This window comes from Astatotilapia calliptera, chromosome 13 (assembly GCF_964374335.1).
Source record: "Astatotilapia calliptera chromosome 13, fAstCal68.1, whole genome shotgun sequence".
Lineage (NCBI taxonomy): Eukaryota > Metazoa > Chordata > Actinopteri > Cichliformes > Cichlidae > Astatotilapia > Astatotilapia calliptera.
In genome coordinates, this window is record NC_137434.1 from 18,393,331 (window position 1) to 18,410,392 (window position 17,062).

Sequence of the window (17,062 nt, forward strand, 5' to 3'; positions counted from 1 at the left end):
AAACTGGGCCATGTTCTAGCTTTTCATACCACACAATGCTCTCCGTTATCTTCATAAAAGTGATGAAACAACAAAGCTCAACGCAAGATAATGAAGCTTCTGACCTGCTCACACAGCAGTTACTATGACAAGGAGATGATTTAAGAGCATATAAAAGTTTGTAATTGTCAGTCAGGCACTTTGTACAGACACTGCGCTGTGAGGCGGTGACACTTGCGCCTTGTGTTACACTGGTGTGAAATCATTCCATACCTGCAACTGTTGAGTTTATAAAAACAGTTACCTGGCACGGGTATATCATCGCTGGCGTTTATACCTCAGTGCAAATATGCATGTGAGCATATTGTTGAAGTATGTATTAACAGTGCATTTAGGTGTAAACTGTGTGAGCAGCACCTCGTTGTAAAGGCCAGAATGCAGTTTTCAAAGTTTCCAAAGCGAACTTTGGTAGATGATGCTTGGTCATTGTGTTGTAGATATGGATGAAAGGTTTCTCATCAGTACCAAGAAAAGCAACACTTTTTAAGCCTCAACAACACAAAGCAGATGGAAAATATCAGCAGGTACTGAAAAGGCTCTAAGGAACAAAATGTAAGAAGGTGACAAAGCTTTGGAACATGGTGAGACAACAGAATCGCGCAAAAAGGCTTTTACTGTGAAGGGAACTTGGCAGCGTGGCCTTTGGAGAAAGCAGGAGGTGGTTTTTAAAGCACTCTGTTTTGAGGTGGGACGGTGTTTGGTTCTGTGGTTGCCTGAAGAATGTTAGGGCTCATCCTCATCTCGTCTTTAGGATGGCTGGTACTCGACGATGGGAAGCAGCTTGGTGACGTGCCCGATACCTTTGGTTACCCCCTCTCTGAAGAGAATCTTTGCTCCCACCTTCAGATATTCTGGATGCTTGATGAACTTGAAGAGAACCACCGCTTTCTCTCCCGTCCTCAGCTCCTCCTGTTGTACAGTGGTGTAGCACAAGAACAGGAATCAAACAAAGGCAGGATTATTAATGAGATAGGTGATCTGGGCCAAATACAGCAGCAGAGGCTTTAGTGGCACTAAATTAGAAATTAACCTGTGGGCTGTTCTTTTAAATGAAAGATGAGTGTTTCTGTGTATATATAATTGCACTTTTAAACTTGCAGATTTAATTTTAAAATCAATCAGTGGAATAGTGACACCAAGATTAAGATTAAAGGGCACACACTCAACAAACAAATAAAATAGCTCTGTAGTGCCAATAGAGTCCTTAAAAAAATCCCAGAAAGGATTTGTTATAATTCTGGATTGTATCAAAATTCTTGGTTTCTCTTGTTTTGAATCACTGCTGTATCATTTCAGAGCAGACACTAAACAGAATAGTTTTTTGGATTCCTGGTTTGAAAGACTGATAATGTGAGAAAACCAAGATACACCTACCCAGAGCCTTTCACATCTTTAAGTACTCTTGTAGCTGGCAATAGATTGCTTGTAGCTAGCAGAAGGAAGTACTTCTGTTGTAAAAGAGAGGAGCAACTGTGCTCACCATGAAAGAAATGGATTATGTTCTACACGACAAATCTGAACACCCATCTGAGGATTTAACTCCATTGGTCACCAGCCATTACACACTGTTAATAAACCACGTAGCCTGTGACAAACATGGATTTATTGATGAGTGTGTCTCCTGCCTTGAAAACACCATTTTTTCACTTTCTCTGTGTTAATGAGAGCATTTTAGCTCAGCGGATGGACCAACCTTGCCATACACTGCTTCCACTGTTGCAGTTTGTCTCACATTGCCAATGTGCACAGTAACCTGGAAGCCCTTGTGGAAGGTCTTGGCATGGAAAAGCAGGACAATCTCAGCCTCAAACATCCAGCAGATGGTAGGATCCATCTCTGGGCTCACCATCACCATGCCCTGTAAGTGGAAAACATATGGATGGTGTACATACATAGTTCAGATTTGTATGAAAATAATGATTTCAAATTCCAAGTTTCTTTTACTGCAATTTACATTAACCAATAGATAGATATATTATACTTTTAATGTGATTAACTAATAAAACACTAATTTAGACAAGCTCTGAGTCTGACCTTGCGCAATAATGAGCGGTCAAAGTTGCCCAGAGCAAGTGTAGCAGCCTGGCCCGCCCTGAGCACCCTGCATGCCGAGCGGTTCCTTTGGATGCTGCCTACGGTCAACTGGTGGAATTGACCCGAGTCTGTGGGCCCTACTACAAGATGATCCCCTTCACGGCAAATACCACTGTAAGACCAGAGAGAATAGCGAGTCAGAGGGATTTCTGGGTTAAAAACAAAGAACCCACTTAACCTGTAATGAAACAATAATTTCAACATACTGACCTGTATAGAGTACCTCCAACCACTGTCCCCACCTCTGGAACTGTGTAGATCTCATCCACCTGCAATGATGCACATGGCTGTCATTCAGATCAAAATAATCTGTGTATTTACACTGTGCATTTGGAAGACAGTAGCTCACAGCCAGAAGATCATTTTGCACGGACAGACAAACTTTATTTCATTTTAATGTTGTGGAGTCTGTAACTTACAATATAAAGCGCCTTAAGGCGACAGTTGCTGGAAACTAACGCTCTATAAATAAAATCGAATTGAATTGAACTGAATTGAATTATTTCAGACTGACCTGAAACTCTGTTAGCTGCTGCATTAGTTCCTCCTGCTCCTTGCTGTTGCTCAGAGGAGGGATGATGTTGAAGAAAACTTTAAGCAAATCTAGACTCTCTCCAGAAACACTGGACAAGGTGAAGATTGGCGTGATGCTGAGAGAGAGTTTCAGGAAAAAATAAAAATGATTACTTTCCAGTTTTTGTTTACAGTATTTATTATAGAAGGAGTGCAAACTTTACTGCATGTTATTAAATGGAAAACTGCACTTGTGTGTTTCATACCTTGGTGACTGTGCAAACTGCTGTGCTGCTGTGACAGCATCATCTGTACTGCTTACAACCATGGGCACCTTGTTGCAGCCTGGTTGCTTCAAGACACGCTCCAACTGCCGCACTGTGCGCTCAACAGTGGCCCGTGTGCAGAGGTCCACTTTACTGATAACAATGAAGATGGGAACCTTCAGTGCCATGGCAAGGCCAAGATGCTCCCGTGTGGTACCAGCTGGAAAAGAATGAGAAGGAGAGGAAGAAAGAAAGAGGATTTACCTGGGATTTTGCATTGCTTATATCTTGCCTACTACTTGTTCACCAAAAATAGCTTTCACAAGCAAGCAGACAAAGGCAATGTTTATTTAATGTCATGTTTTCAGAAGGGATGAAGTCTTCCTAAACACACGTAAATACTATTGCCTAAGCTAAATCCAACCTATAAACCTCCAACTGTTGACTCGGTAATCCAAATAAGACTTTGCAAGAAATTTAAAAAGATACGCCAATTCAAACAGGGGATTTATTCTTTGTACAAACACAACAGCTGCCCTCTGAGTCTCAAACACCTATTGCTTAGCATAAGAGTGCTTATCTACAAACCCAGACTTAATGCAAATCAAAGACTATATACACGAAGGGTTATATAGCACATACCACAATAAAAGACTTTTATGTCATTAGAGAAACAGTTTGAGGATAGGACTGATTCAAAGTATTCAAACATATACTGTAACTATGTCTCTGATGTTTCCACGAGTGCCAAATAGTAGCTCTTCTAAACAAAGTGACTTCTCATGTTCTCTTAATTTTGGTCTCAAGAAGATTCACATTTCAGAAAAACACAAACTGAGTTTTGAAAAAAAAATTGAGGTGAGGTAAATGTGTCACAGTGCAGTAAAAAGTAAAGCATAACTAAATGATGCAAAAAGATTACTCGCCCTTTGGCTTCTTAGCTTAAAAGTTACAACCCAAGAGAAGCCCTATGCATTACACGGATCCATTACGCTGTTTCATAATTAAAGCTGTAGTTCTTGGGTTGCAGACGGCATGTCCCTTCCTATCTACATTCTTGACCCCATTTTCCCTGCACGTCCTATTTTAGAACAGACACCCACATAAACACAGTAACGCCTACGCTGCATTAATAAGGGTTATTTAAGTATAAACAAATATACACTTAGGAACTTAATTTATCCATGCCCTTTTTATGAAAAAAAATGCATTGTACTTTAATGTGTTTTTAATTATTTTGCTAAAAATCAGAAATAAATGTATTATCCTGTTGTTACAAATTATTTAAATTACCTTTATTTTTACTGAGTGTAGTTATTCGTTTGATGCTGACAGTGTTATTAGTTATTTACTCAAAGATAGACAAACCATTGCAGAACAGTGTAAATAAACAAGGAGTACAGATAGGACTTTCTGAAGCATTTAATTATACTCTGACTGTGCCCAATAAACCCTTTAGTATTTTTTAATATTTAATAATCAGTTATGTTTTTGCGTTAGCACTAAAACTAACTGCTTATGAAATTGCAGTATTTCAATTTAATACTGTTTAGAAATAAACAGCCTCGGAAAATAACACAGACTTATTTTGGCATGGAATCAGTCAACTCATATAATCAAAATAAGCTTAAATAGCAGTTCAACCCTGGAAGAAAACACAAATCCCATCAGGGTTGTGTCAGGAAAGGAATCCAACATAAAAACACTGCCAAATCAAACAGGCAGAGCTAACTGCTGTGGCAACCCCTTGTGAATAATAAGAGCAGCTAAAAATATATATATTTTTAATTGGCTCTGTAATGTCATGGTTTTCATATCGGCCTAAAAGTGAAAGATCTCTTGTTCGCTCCCAGGAAGTGACACAAAGCCCTTTGGGGCTGTGTCGGGAAATCTGGGATAAAATCTACCAAATGAAAAACGCGAAACAACCCCTTGTGAGTAAGGGAGAAGCCAAAAGTACAGCCATGCATTAACAGCAGATGCATATAGCTCATCCAATAACTCCAACCGGATGTGAGCTACAGCACTTAATGACTAACATCTCAAAGGCTCAGGTTTCCTATACAGGCTTTAGTGCCACTTGCGAAACGTAAACAAAACTACAGCTTTCTTAATAATAATATATTACTTTGGTGTATTGCATAGAGGACTGTTTCCAGATGGTCTCTTGCCTTGAGCAAAGGGTTCTTATCTGTGTTCACTGATACACACTGAAATGCTGTGTGTCACAATGGGTGAATGGTCTAAGGGTGTGCCACCTGGTATTGTTGGTGTAAATCCCAAACGGCTTTGTAGTGCAACACTTATTCATATTTATATTTTCAGCTCTAACAGCAAACATAATCAAACAGTATGTTTTCAAATGTAAAACAGAAAGCTGTTTAGGCTGACCAACGAGTCTCGGAGGCTCAGGTTTCCAAGTAGGTCCTTCCTGGATACAAGCTTCCTGCACTCAATGTCAGCTAATGCTATCATGAAAATGTTGGGGTTGAGCACATTATACAATAACACATTACCTATAAATAGAACAAGATGTGAAACATAATACTGAAGTAAGGTTTAGTGATTTCATTTTTACAGAAGAATAAAAATACAGGAAGAACTTGGGTAAAGCTGGACTGTGAAGATCCGATTTGCATCACAACAATATGCAAATCAGCATGTTTCTTTTGCCTCTGGAAGAGTGTAGCACCTGATCAACTTATCTGAATTCTCTTCTTATCTTTGGTTATATGGTAAAGACACATGTCAAGCCTTAACCCCACTGAAAAGGCCAAATGCTTGCAAGATTTGAGAAAACCTCTTGTGACTGTCAAGTGCAATGCTGAAATACACACTAGCTTTGCAAGAGCGCAGCACTATCCCCAGTGGGTCAAAGTACTCTGCCCTGAAATTATGATACCTGAGATATTTTGGGACTTACACTGCCAAGCAAAGATGAAGGTTGGTTTATTGCATAACCTCAGCTATCACATGTCAGCAAAGTGCCAAGCCATAACTGTGCACTACAGTGTGGGGGTATGGTGTACACAAACATGGGCTATCTCTCAACCAGAACAGCAAACTGCATTACTATCTTGCACAACAACAGTTACATTTGAATAGAACTTGGAGAAAATTTAATCGTTCACTTAATACTCACCAATTCCAGTATTCGCACTGACCACAAGCATTGCAAAATCTGGACAATAACTGGTGAGGCCAAAGATGGTGGTTTTCAAGTACTTGTGGTGACCCGCCAGATCAATGAATGTGATCATTTTAGAGGCACTCTCACAAATCTCCTCTGCTGTCCGAGACTCGCTGTAATTCACAACCTAAAAAAAGAAAACAAACAAACAAACAAAATTAGCTATCAGTTACTAACATTTCATGCAGATGGAGTAGTTTAATATATATCAGAATAGGAATCTGTAGTAAAACATCCAAAATTGTAAAAATTATGATATAATGGATGTATTTACTCTTTGCTACTTATCACAACTGATGTAAAAGTACATAAATAAGGTGTAATATATATTATTTTATAGAGGACGTTTTCTCACCTCTCCTTTGCTGTTAAAGCCAAGAATCTCAAAGCTAATGCTCGAAGTACGTCCAGTCTGAATCTCATGTAGATGTCTGAAAAGGTTGAGCCTCGCTCTTCCCCGTCCATTGTCCAGCTCACCTTGTGTCAAAACACCCAAAAGAGTGGACTTGCCCGAGTCCACATTGCCCAGTACGGCTACTCGTAGGTCTAAGAACTAAGGAGAAAAACACAACACCAAAATGACTTAAAAATGCCCAAGAATTTAAACATCCAGAGATATCCATGTGCAGGTAGCCACACTAACCTGCTGGTCATCTGGCACTTTGCGAATGAGAACTTCAGCAATCTTACGAGACACATCAGAGTCACAGTCCACCTCTCGCTCTCTTAAAATTGTGATGTCCGCTCCAACTCTGTCACGAAAAACAAACGTAAGTACAGTTCTTTGTGTTTTGGTAGATGAGGTAAACTACAACAGCAGAATAACTATCAGTCAGTAAACGGAATAAAAATACTGGACTTACTTCTCTGCAAGCCGATGGAGCGTTTTTAGTGAAGCCCTCATTTCCTCCTCTGATAGTCCCACCAGCATGCCATTGTCCTCGACACCTATTTGATAGACAGCTTCACCTCGGCCCTCCTGCAGTCGCCATTTCATTTGTGTTGCTAAGTGCTCAAAGCGGTATTGTGTGGGGTTCACTAGCTTGAGCTATTCAAGAAAAGAAATTACTAATTAGTACTCAACACTATTTTGGACATAAACAAATGATTACTGTAGGACCAAGGCAATAAAAAAGCTCTATATTGACAAGAAGCGGCTGTCCTGATACTACAAATGCTCTAGTAACTAGAGATTAACTTAATCCACAGTGGTGTTATATTTCAATGGAAAGACTGCCCCTATATATTCACACATACTGCATACTGATAAATTTCCAATAACATCCACATCACAATCCATCCATATATAAATCAGTTTTATGGTGTTATGTAAAGCATTTTAGCTCTATGAACAAAACAAAGACTTTGCGTCACAGCTAATTTGCTTACCTTGTACTCTATATTTCCCTCTTCAGCCTAAGAGACAGGGAGTAAAACAAAGAGAGACAGAAAAGAAACAACAGCTGTAAAACTGTAAGGAAGACAACAGACTATTGATTTGTTTAAAGAGAAAAAGAAAAGCAGTTTGACTGAATGTGCAGTCAGTGTTCTCTATGAATAGGCAGTCACTGAGAGCTATACAAACAGGCTAACCGCTTGCTTAGCCTTACACAGCGACTTAATATGTTATTACACATTACATACACATGCTTAAAAGTCAAAATCAATACATTTAAGGTAAACCAAGTCGCGAAAATATCTGTCATGTAATCACTTATGACAGGGGACCTAGTTATATTCAGTGATCAGCTGACAGCAATTTTATACTGGGCAGCTTATGATCAGTAAAGGTTAAAGAACAGTTTAGGATTAAGTGTCACGTCTAAAAAACGCAGCTGGTGGGTAATGACAACACACGGAGGTCACTGTACAATAAATAAATAAATAAATACATGTAAAAAAAAAAAAGTTTTGTGTAGTAACACAGTCCTTGGCTGAGTGAATGTCAGACACTCACAGTATCACTATCTAGAGGTCGGCTGGCTGAGCTATGCACCCGCCCCCTATTTACAAACACAGCTGATCTTCTTTTGCTAGCTAGCAAAATACTTGCATTTTTTTAATCAAAAAACTTTCAATTAACATACGTTAGGCCTATTTCTGCAAAACTACTGTAAATAGAAAGTCGTAAGCCAACAGCAAACGCAAAACTTCTACGCTTGAAATGGTACCATTCATTTTCTTTGTACCGACTAGCTACGTGTCACTGCAGGTTCAAAGACAAGTCAATAGTGGGGAAGCTAACCCTCAAAACAGGAAATACAATGACAAACCTACGAGTAGCGTTACAACAGACAAAAATCCATTTGCTTACTCTTAGTGACAGGCTTTCCAGTGCCCGGGAAATATTAACTCGAAATAGCTAATTGTGCGCGTATTTTTAGCCTTACCTCTGGAGGTAGATACGGGGTGTTATTGCTTGGTTTGAAGTTGCGGGATAATCGAGCTTTTGCTTTCTTGTTCTTTGCAGAGGATTTTTTGGGGGCTACCCCATAGCCATTCGCAGGCTTGCCGCTGGACACACCACCAGATCCAGAGCTGTGTCCGTTTCCTGAGCCAAATAACTCCGATACCCGCGCATCCATCGGCTACTTTGGGACCTAACTTGTTAGCTTACAACTACTTAGACAGATTCTGACGCTATATAAATAATATATACCTCGGGCCAGGCATTGGGGTGGTTGTAATTACCCCGATAATGGCAGTGTGCAGCCCCCAAAATAAAAAATAAAGCAATACCCTCCCCCCAAACTCCGCGAACTGAACAATAACAGCACCGGCCGAGACTACGGCTTTGAGTTTACAGTATGCCTACGTCACAGCCAAATGCCAATGGTGCGTTTGTTTTAAATAACTGCGTAGCGCGAGGGAGAGGTTCATTTTGTTTTCCTATTTACTCATATTGCATGTCAGTTTAAACCCCACCCGCCTACATCTAGATGTAAACATACTCGGTTTTCAGTGGTTTGCATCAGATGAAGGAAATAAGTGCGTAATGTCCAGCTTGTTTACAAAGTTGATGACATCTAAAATATGTCACCAGTTTAATTATAAGGAATGTGACCTGCATGCCAACGCCCTTGAGGCTTTATTACCTCAGGTTTTGTATCTGTATGGTATTTCTGGGAAGATTCAACTTCATTATTTCAGCTGCTAAGAAAGACTTATAATTACTAACAATTATCATCTAGCCAGGTAAACTGAAAGTGGTTTGTTGAATTGATATCCAGCAAGCAGCGAAAAGAAACTGAGGGAATTGTAAAATGGTGTGATTTCTTGACCATAAGTTAGACAAGATGTGTTGAAAATACAGCTCTTATATATAAAATCTTCGGGATCCCGAGAACACAGTGGGTGAAAGGACAACATTGAACTTTTCAAATAGATTACTATTTGAAAAATTAAACTTGATTGGGCATTGTTATATTTGCAATCGAACTATATTTCAACCAGAACCTCATGACCGTCAAGCACATTTACCTTCAACGTTGTAAGGTATTTACATTTAGGTATTTATTTATGTATTTACATATTAAATTAGTGATTTTGTCATCTTGTACTGCTAAGATTAAGGGATTTATTTCTTTACACGTCACGTCATATACGCAAGGTTTTTCAATTCAAGTCTGGATATAAGCTGTTTCACAGACAGTTAAAATCAATGTAAAATCGGGTACCCAATTTTACACAATATTTAGTAATTTTGTTTGACCTATATTTTTTGCAGCCGCTTTAGCGACACCCAAAGGAAGTGATGTGTAAGCTAAACATTTTACAAACTCGATATGAATCACAATGCTGTGCAAAAGTCTTGTCACCCTTTGTTTCTTTATATTTTGCTAGTAAAGTGGGAACTAGGTGCAGGCTTTTATTGAAATGTGTGCAAACATAAATGCAAACAGAGTTTGCAAGGTAAAAAAACAAACTTTATAAGTCTAACCAGCTTGAAAGTCAATATTTGTATGGCCGCTTTATTCTTCAGCATGATGATGAGCTCTGTCTTAGGAAGGTTTCTTGCAGTTTCTTTAAGTAGTCTTCTGGAATAGTTCCCCAGGACATTATAAGCTCTTCTTTTGGTTGTTGGCTGCCTTTCATTCTCTTCGCTATCAAAATGATCCCACACTGCTTCAGTAGGTCAATCCATGACTGATACGCTGATGTGTTTGTATCCAGGCATTTTCAGTGTGTTTTGGATCGTTGCCAAAATTAAGCAATTGCAAATCCCACACTACAGAAATGGCATTGCATGGTGGATCTGATAGTACTTTTCTACAATCATACTTGCAACAATTTTAAGAAGACACTAACACAACTGCTGCTGTGTTTCACAGAGGGCTGTAGGCACTCACTGTTGTACGTCTAACCTGACCTCCCTTTTACATATTGATGATGATCTTGTGTAATATGGCATACTTCAGCGTTTTCTAACTGTTTCCCTTTCTTAAGCATGCAAGCATGCTTCCCTTTTAAGCAGCCACACTTCCACTGAGATAATTGATGATTAAGCTTCAGTGAACAGTAGATGGATCAACTGAAGGCCCAGATATACATCTAAGCTCCCGTGTCAAGTCTCTGGTGGATCTTTTTCTGTTTATTAAGAGCATGATTTTCATTTGCTATAGACAGGTTTGTAGGCTGCTTCTTGTTTTGTCCCCCACTTGTCCAATTTCAAATGTTTTAATGGACACACTGCACACTTTGCCGAGATACAGCAAGATTTTAGCTAATAGCGCCTTTGGAATTGCCTTATTGGTGCAAAAATACTATTTTATACCTGTCAAACTGTGTTATCTTGTGCATTATTCTGGAATTCAGTTAAAGACATGGGAACAATAGATGTGTTTTGGCAACAGGCAGCTAAAAGGATACAATTTAAAATAGATTATTTGCGAAGTTGTCTGTTATGTGTAGACTCAACACTGGTTGATTCTATGAGTTAAGTAAACATGTTTTGCTTCAGTGATTCATAGGTCGGTCAGTGAAAGTAGTCAGGTGCAAAGAGTGGACAGAAAATGAGTCAGCAGCCAGTGTTCAAAGAAAACCTTTGAAAGGCCTACAAAGAAAACTAAAGAACTAGTCCTCAAGACAACTTAAAAAATTACAACAAAGTCTGGCTTCTTGGAGGCAAAAGGGATGAGTGGTAGCATAAGACTTTTGAACAGTACTTTATTTGCATATTTATTGAAGATGGTTTATGGTCAAATCGATTTGATAAATCTTAAAGCTGGTTGACTGTAAAGAAATAGCATTTAAAGGCCTTTACTGCTTACGAATGTGTTTTTTATAGAGTGTAACACTTACAGTTTACAGCAAACTTTCTTTCTGCAAAGAGGCTGAGAATTGAGAAAAGTCAGCCAACTCCCCTGATGGAAATGAATACTTACAGAGTGTGGAATTTCTGAGACTCGACACTGATTGGCTAGTCGATGTGTGATGAAGGGGCTCAGCCCATTCTGTCCTGGCTGAGAGAAGTGTTTGTGATTTTTATAGTCTTAAGTTCCATCAAACATCTGCATTCACATGCGGACGTACACACACTCACAACAGTCGCTTGTTCTTGGTCTTTTGGCGAGGATGGGTTATCCACTGGTGATTCTGTTGTGTGTGGGACTGCTCCACCAGACCACGAGGGCTGTCCATATGGATAAACTAGCAGACCAGAAGATTTGCGGAGATGCAGAGTGCTCATGTAAGTCTGAGCATTAAAAACAGAAGCATAGCAGAGCATGCAGGATGCAGCACGTTTCAAAATCAACAGTAGATGCTTATGTTTCGCATTCTTCTTTTGTATTTTTTCCTGTGCTGTATTAGATGTTCTCTCCATGGCCACAGTCTTGGATTACTTCATATCTCCTGACTGCCGATTTCTCAACCTCAGAAAGGGTCAGGTGGTTTATGTGTACTCCAAACTCATTGCAGCAGAGGGCGCTGGAGTCTTCTGGTCTGGAAGCGTATGTGCAGATTTTGTACACTGTTTAATGGCACTGTACACTTGAGTTGTGAAAGACAGAAGATGTGCAACAGCTGTGGTAAACAAACACAAACCTTCTGGCTTTTCTGACAAGAAAAGACATTTGGTTGCATATCAGAGTCCACCGTATCTGAAACGAGCAGGCTTTTCATTATGTCAAGTTTTGTAAGAAAGGTTATGCATAATACATATAGAGTGTGGTGCATGCTAATTTGCTGGAGTTATATTATTTTTGCTGGCAGATTTACAGTGAGCGGTACGTGGACCAGATGGGCATCATTGGATACTTCCCTGCAACTGTGGTGAAGGAGACACAGAGGTTTACAGAAAACACAGTTAAGATCCAAACAACTGTTAGTACATTGAATTCTTTTATGCAACATTTTTTTTTAAATGAATGAATACTTTTTTTTCCCATTCCATGTTAGGAAGTAGAACCTGATGTTTTGCTTGTCTTTCAGGACATGGACTTCTACTGCGATTAAGGGGCTGAAACCTCTTCCTTGTCAACTCTTTCTGTTAGTAACTCTGGCATTTATAAAGGACAAAGTATGCAGACATTAACTCAATGAGTCTTTTTGTCTATATTATTCCAACATTTTGATTATATAAATATATAAAAGTTAAAGAAATGAATTTTCCAGACACCTTTTTTATGATTTTTCTTGACTAGTAATTGCAATTATATTGTACTTGTCTTTGTTACACATCTAGAAACTGGCTTGGAGCTGCTTATGCTGAGAAATAGCTGCTGTGAAAATGATTAAATTCGTTTTCTAAAGCTTACAGTCTTTTTTTTTTATTGGAGTCAAGGTTTCTTGGTAGTGTTATCAGAGACATCTTATAAAATCCTGACTTTTCATTCATTCTACTATGTTCTACTCCACTATGTTCTCAAAAGAAATGTCATCTAATAGAATTAATTTTTAAAAAAGTAATTTAAAAAAAAGTATCATGACTGGTGTGAAGAGCTCAGGACAGAAGGCCTAAATTCAGATTCTATTTTACATTTTTATTCATCCTATAGAGAAAAAATGTAAGTATCCAAAGATGTTATATGTGACAAAAATACATAAAACACTATTTAAAGTATTTTTGTTGTTGTTGTTTTTATCAGGGTATTCTTATTTTACCAGCATTTGAGACAACATGACAGCATGTTTTGATGGAGCAGCAGAAACACAGTGGTAATTTTCAAATAAATGAATGCATTTTCTAAAAATGCACCTGCTTTACTAAAACCTCTGTTAGATGTTTCATGGTGATTTGGAAAAATACCCAGGTCAGACATCCTTAAAAGCTCACAAAGGCTGCTTATTGCCCTTTCACATTTTATGACTGTTATCGCTTTTCCAAAAAAAAAAAAAAAAAGAATAGTGCCACGTTTTTTTATACAAAATAAAAATGCTAAAATGCCCAAATGTTACGATGTATGAAATGAGTGCACGTTGTCTTCCAGTCTGTCTCTCTGCCTGCACTCACCCACCCTCCCACACGCCCACGCAGTTTCTAAAGATCTGTCATGATTAAACATGGCCTGGCATATTGTCGCTGTTAAGACTCTTTCCAAAGGATGATTTAAATCTCCTTTTGATTGGTTTTGAATCATCAGTCTTTTTTTTTTTATTTCTGCGTCACAGTACCCACCCAGATAAAGTGCTGAATATAACATCTCAATCAAATCTTTCTTTGACGTTTCCAACTGTGGATTATCAAAGTTAGACATTTCATTTTGATAAAGGAAGACTCTATGATTTAGTTCATGCATTTCAGAGCTGCCATTTAGTGTCTCTGCCATCTCAAGAAGTCTCTCACATCACTACTGAATGCACAGATTTTTTTGATACTACTGCAAAATTGTGCATTTTCCTCTTGTTTATTTCTGTTTGACTGGAGGCATTCTTTAGTAAGCTTTACAAGTTTAGGAAATAGGGCTGTCACATACATAATCGATTTAACCCATCACCTGCTCAGCCCAGATCAATATTAACCTGCTTTATATGTGCCACCAGTGAATGTCACTCAGAAAAAAACATGCCTGGGGCAAGGGTCTGATAGAGCAAGAGAAGAGAAGAGAAGAGAAGAGAAGAGAAGAGAAGAGAAGAGAAGAGAAGAGAAGAGAAGAGAAGAGAAGAGAAGAGTGAAACATTTCCTGAAGGAAAACAACATCTGTTTTAATACGTGTTCATATTTGAATGAAATTCTAATCATTGCACAGCATCCACAGAGGAAGTGGATGATGAATGTGAATGTGATTGTTATTAACAATTGACCTAAAGAGGAGAAAAACTCTGCCTTTTTTCAGCTGATTGCCAATTGAAGTTGCGAGAGTATTTGTGTAAGCCTATGCAAAACCACAAAATTCACAAATCACGGCAAGTTCAGTCAGTCTTCTGTCAGACAGCTGTAGCTTTAGGGTGTCACCATGGTGACAGGCAGTGAAACTGTGACACAAGAGATTGATGTATGTGCATGTTTGTGTGTTTCTTCTGTGTGAGCTAAAGGAGCAGCTGGCAAACGCAAGAAACACTTTTTTCCTCCTTCCACCTTGTATCCCACCCACACCTCTGCGGTCAGCGGCATAGTGCCCCGTGGAGTTTGGAAATCAACAACCTCGGGGCTGGCTGCCAGCGAAGTGTGACATTTAAGACGTGATACGCATCTTCCTTTAGAATTTTCCAAAGTTGCCATGGCCAAAAAATGCTTTGCTTGCCTATGTGATCCAATTGGTGGCGATACATTTAAAAAACAAAAACAAAGAAATAATAAGAAAGAAAGAAAAAGATAAAAATAGTATATACCGTTCCACGCCTTTGAAACAGGAGTCGTGAGTTCGACTCCCAACCAGGGCGTTTGTATCCAGTAAGGGTCCCCGAGCTAGACCCCCCATGCTAACCAAGCCTACCTCGGATATGAGCTAAGTGGAAGGAAGGATGCTGGGGGGCTAGTGAGTATCAGTACCACGGACCAGGAGGAGACAATGAACATCCACAAGTACATCAAGAAGATGGCCGCAACCAAGTACAAGCTCCATAGAGGCAGGGGTGTACCACACCAGGCAAGATCCCAGGTGCATGATGTGTAAAGATGCCGCTGAGACAATTCAGCACATTGCAGCACATAAGTGCATGATGCTCGCAGGCAGGGCATAGATGGAACGTCATAACCAAATTGCCAGCAGAATATCTGTGCCAAGTATGGCCTGGAAGTCCCGAGGTCAAAATGGGAGACATCCGATGGTCGAGAATGACCGAGCTAAGATCCTGGGACTTCCAGATACAGACGGCTAACCAACCGGAAATAGTAGTAGTGGAAAAGCAAAGGAAAACGGCTGTAGTGATAGATGTAGTGATACCTAATGACTGCAACATCAGGAAGAAGGAACAGGAGAAGCTAGAGAAGTACCAAGGGCTCAGAAAAGAGCTCGAGTGGTCCCACTGGTAATCAGAGCACTCGGTGCAGTAACCCCCCAAGCTAGGCGAGTGGCTCCAGCAGATCCCAGGAATAGCAGCCAAGATCTCTGTTCAGAAGAGCGCAGTTCTAGGAACAGCAAAGATACCGCACAGGACCCTCAAGCTCCTAGACCTCTGGTAGAGGACCCAAGCTTGAAGGACAACAGGGACAAGAGGGGATTTTTTTTTAAATAAATGTATATCTAAAATATAAATATATATATTTTAGATTATATTTTTAGATTATATAAATATAATCTAAAAAAACTGCATAATTGACATCAAATGAAAACTAATGAAAAGTAAGAGGAGAGGAGAAGAACAGCTGAAGCAAATACCTGCTGTGCAGTCCTCGTACACAGGATGACCCATCCTCACTTTTTCTAATGGAAACAGCTCAATTTGCTTCAACTGTTGCTTTTATATATTTTTTCCAGTGGAAAAAGGGTTATTTCTTGGTCAGGAAAAGGATAGAGAGAACACCAATTTCCCGAACACTAAAGCCATGGTACTCAGTGTGCCCAGTAGTAACATTATATACAGCCCTCAAGTATGTATGACATTTAATAATGTCATACAGAAGTACAGAAAGAGACCAATCAGCATCTATCTTTAGGTTAAACTTTTTTACCCATAATAGCATGCCAAACCATTCTAACAATGACAAACACAGCCAGTGTTAGGGAGCAACCTCTGTAATGGTTACACACACACACACACACACACACACACACACACACACACACATACACACACACACACACACCATCCCCTGAACAGACACTTGACAAAAACTACCCAAAAGTGCTTGACGTGTGCATTTTCCTTGTGCAGTCATTGAGAAAATCTCACTCTGTCATCAAAACTTTGATAACTTGTGCATTTGTGTGATGGAAGATTCTCTCCGGTTATGTGTGCATACACGACTAGGGGCAGCATTTGACTTAATCAGTAGTGTCTTCAAGGTGCTTGAAAAATAGGCTTTGTCTGCACTAATTTTCTTCAAGGATGTCAGAAAATGCCAGCTCACTGCTTGTTTCAACCAGTCAATCAATCAGTCGGCACGAATCAATCACTGCTTTAGCCTGAGGATGTATGGTGGCCTTCTTGCTTTAATTTACTCTAGATTTCAAAGTGCATTTGTCATCCATGTTTTGTGTCAAAAAAATGCGTGCACATCAGCAGGCCATGCCAAGTGTATTGCTGCTGTATTTCAAGGATAAGTCATAATAGAAGTGAGAAGAAAGTGCAGCTTCAATAATATTATTTTTCTCTTATTGTATTTATCTATCTTACATTCTTGCTCTCTTAGAGTGTGTGTGTCTGTGTTATGTCTGACTCATATAATTACACCAGCTAGTGTAATTCCCCCCAATTCTCTGTCAAGCAATGACACGAAGAACCCAGTGATTTCATTTCTTGTTCAACCCTCCAAATAGCTCAGGAGTCAGTTGTATCTACTGTTTGATATTTACTGTTATATTCTGGTAGGCATTTGAAAACCTGTATTCATGGATAAAAGGGGGGCAGCTGAGAT

The 17,062-nt window shown here is 39.3% G+C and overlaps 2 protein-coding genes across 3 annotated transcripts; one reads left to right on the forward strand and one right to left on the reverse strand.

Annotated features, from left to right (window-relative positions):
* Positions 1-114: 114 nt before the first annotated feature.
* Positions 115-8,900, reverse strand: gtpbp2a (GTP binding protein 2a). Its single transcript, XM_026190327.2, has 12 exons — positions 8,493-8,900; positions 7,492-7,518; positions 6,966-7,150; positions 6,746-6,854; positions 6,458-6,655; positions 6,055-6,229; positions 2,913-3,132; positions 2,648-2,783; positions 2,344-2,402; positions 2,074-2,245; positions 1,733-1,897; positions 115-948 (listed from the first exon to the last, which is right to left on the reverse strand). The coding sequence occupies exons 1-12, from the start codon at positions 8,685-8,687 to the stop codon at positions 787-789; spliced, it is 1,803 nt and encodes a 600-aa protein (XP_026046112.1). The 5' UTR covers positions 8,688-8,900; the 3' UTR covers positions 115-786.
* Positions 8,901-11,495: 2,595 nt separating this feature from the next.
* LOC113035032 (otoraplin) lies at positions 11,496-12,859 on the forward strand. 2 transcript variants are annotated; one of them, XM_080288021.1, is made up of 4 exons: positions 11,496-11,791; positions 11,914-12,053; positions 12,316-12,408; positions 12,535-12,859. In XM_080288021.1, the coding sequence occupies exons 1-4, from the start codon at positions 11,623-11,625 to the stop codon at positions 12,556-12,558; spliced, it is 426 nt and encodes a 141-aa protein (XP_080144147.1). In that variant the 5' UTR covers positions 11,496-11,622; the 3' UTR covers positions 12,559-12,859. The 2 variants fall into 2 exon arrangements, with proteins under 2 accessions (XP_080144147.1, XP_026046054.2); XM_026190269.2 differs by having other exon boundaries at positions 11,506-11,791; positions 12,316-12,426.
* Positions 12,860-17,062: the final 4,203 nt, after the last annotated feature.

Excerpts from the sequence above, each read along its gene's own strand:
- LOC113035032 (XM_026190269.2), top strand. The coding sequence starts at position 11,623 with ATGCGGACGTACACACACTCACAACAGTCGCTTGTTCTTGGTCTTTTG. Across the intron at positions 11,792-11,913 it reads CGGAGATGCAGAGTGCTCAT|ATGTTCTCTCCATGGCCACA; the intron begins GTAAGTCTGAGC and ends GTGCTGTATTAG. Across the intron at positions 12,427-12,534 it reads CAGTTAAGATCCAAACAACT|GACATGGACTTCTACTGCGA; the intron begins GTTAGTACATTG and ends CTTGTCTTTCAG.
- gtpbp2a (XM_026190327.2), bottom strand. The coding sequence starts at position 8,687 with ATGGATGCGCGGGTATCGGAGTTATTTGGCTCAGGAAACGGACACAGC. Across the intron at positions 6,855-6,965 it reads CTCCATCGGCTTGCAGAGAA|AGTTGGAGCGGACATCACAA; the intron begins GTAAGTCCAGTA and ends TTTTCGTGACAG. Across the intron at positions 3,133-6,054 it reads CAGTGCGAATACTGGAATTG|CTGGTACCACACGGGAGCAT; the intron begins GTGAGTATTAAG and ends ATTCTTTTCCAG.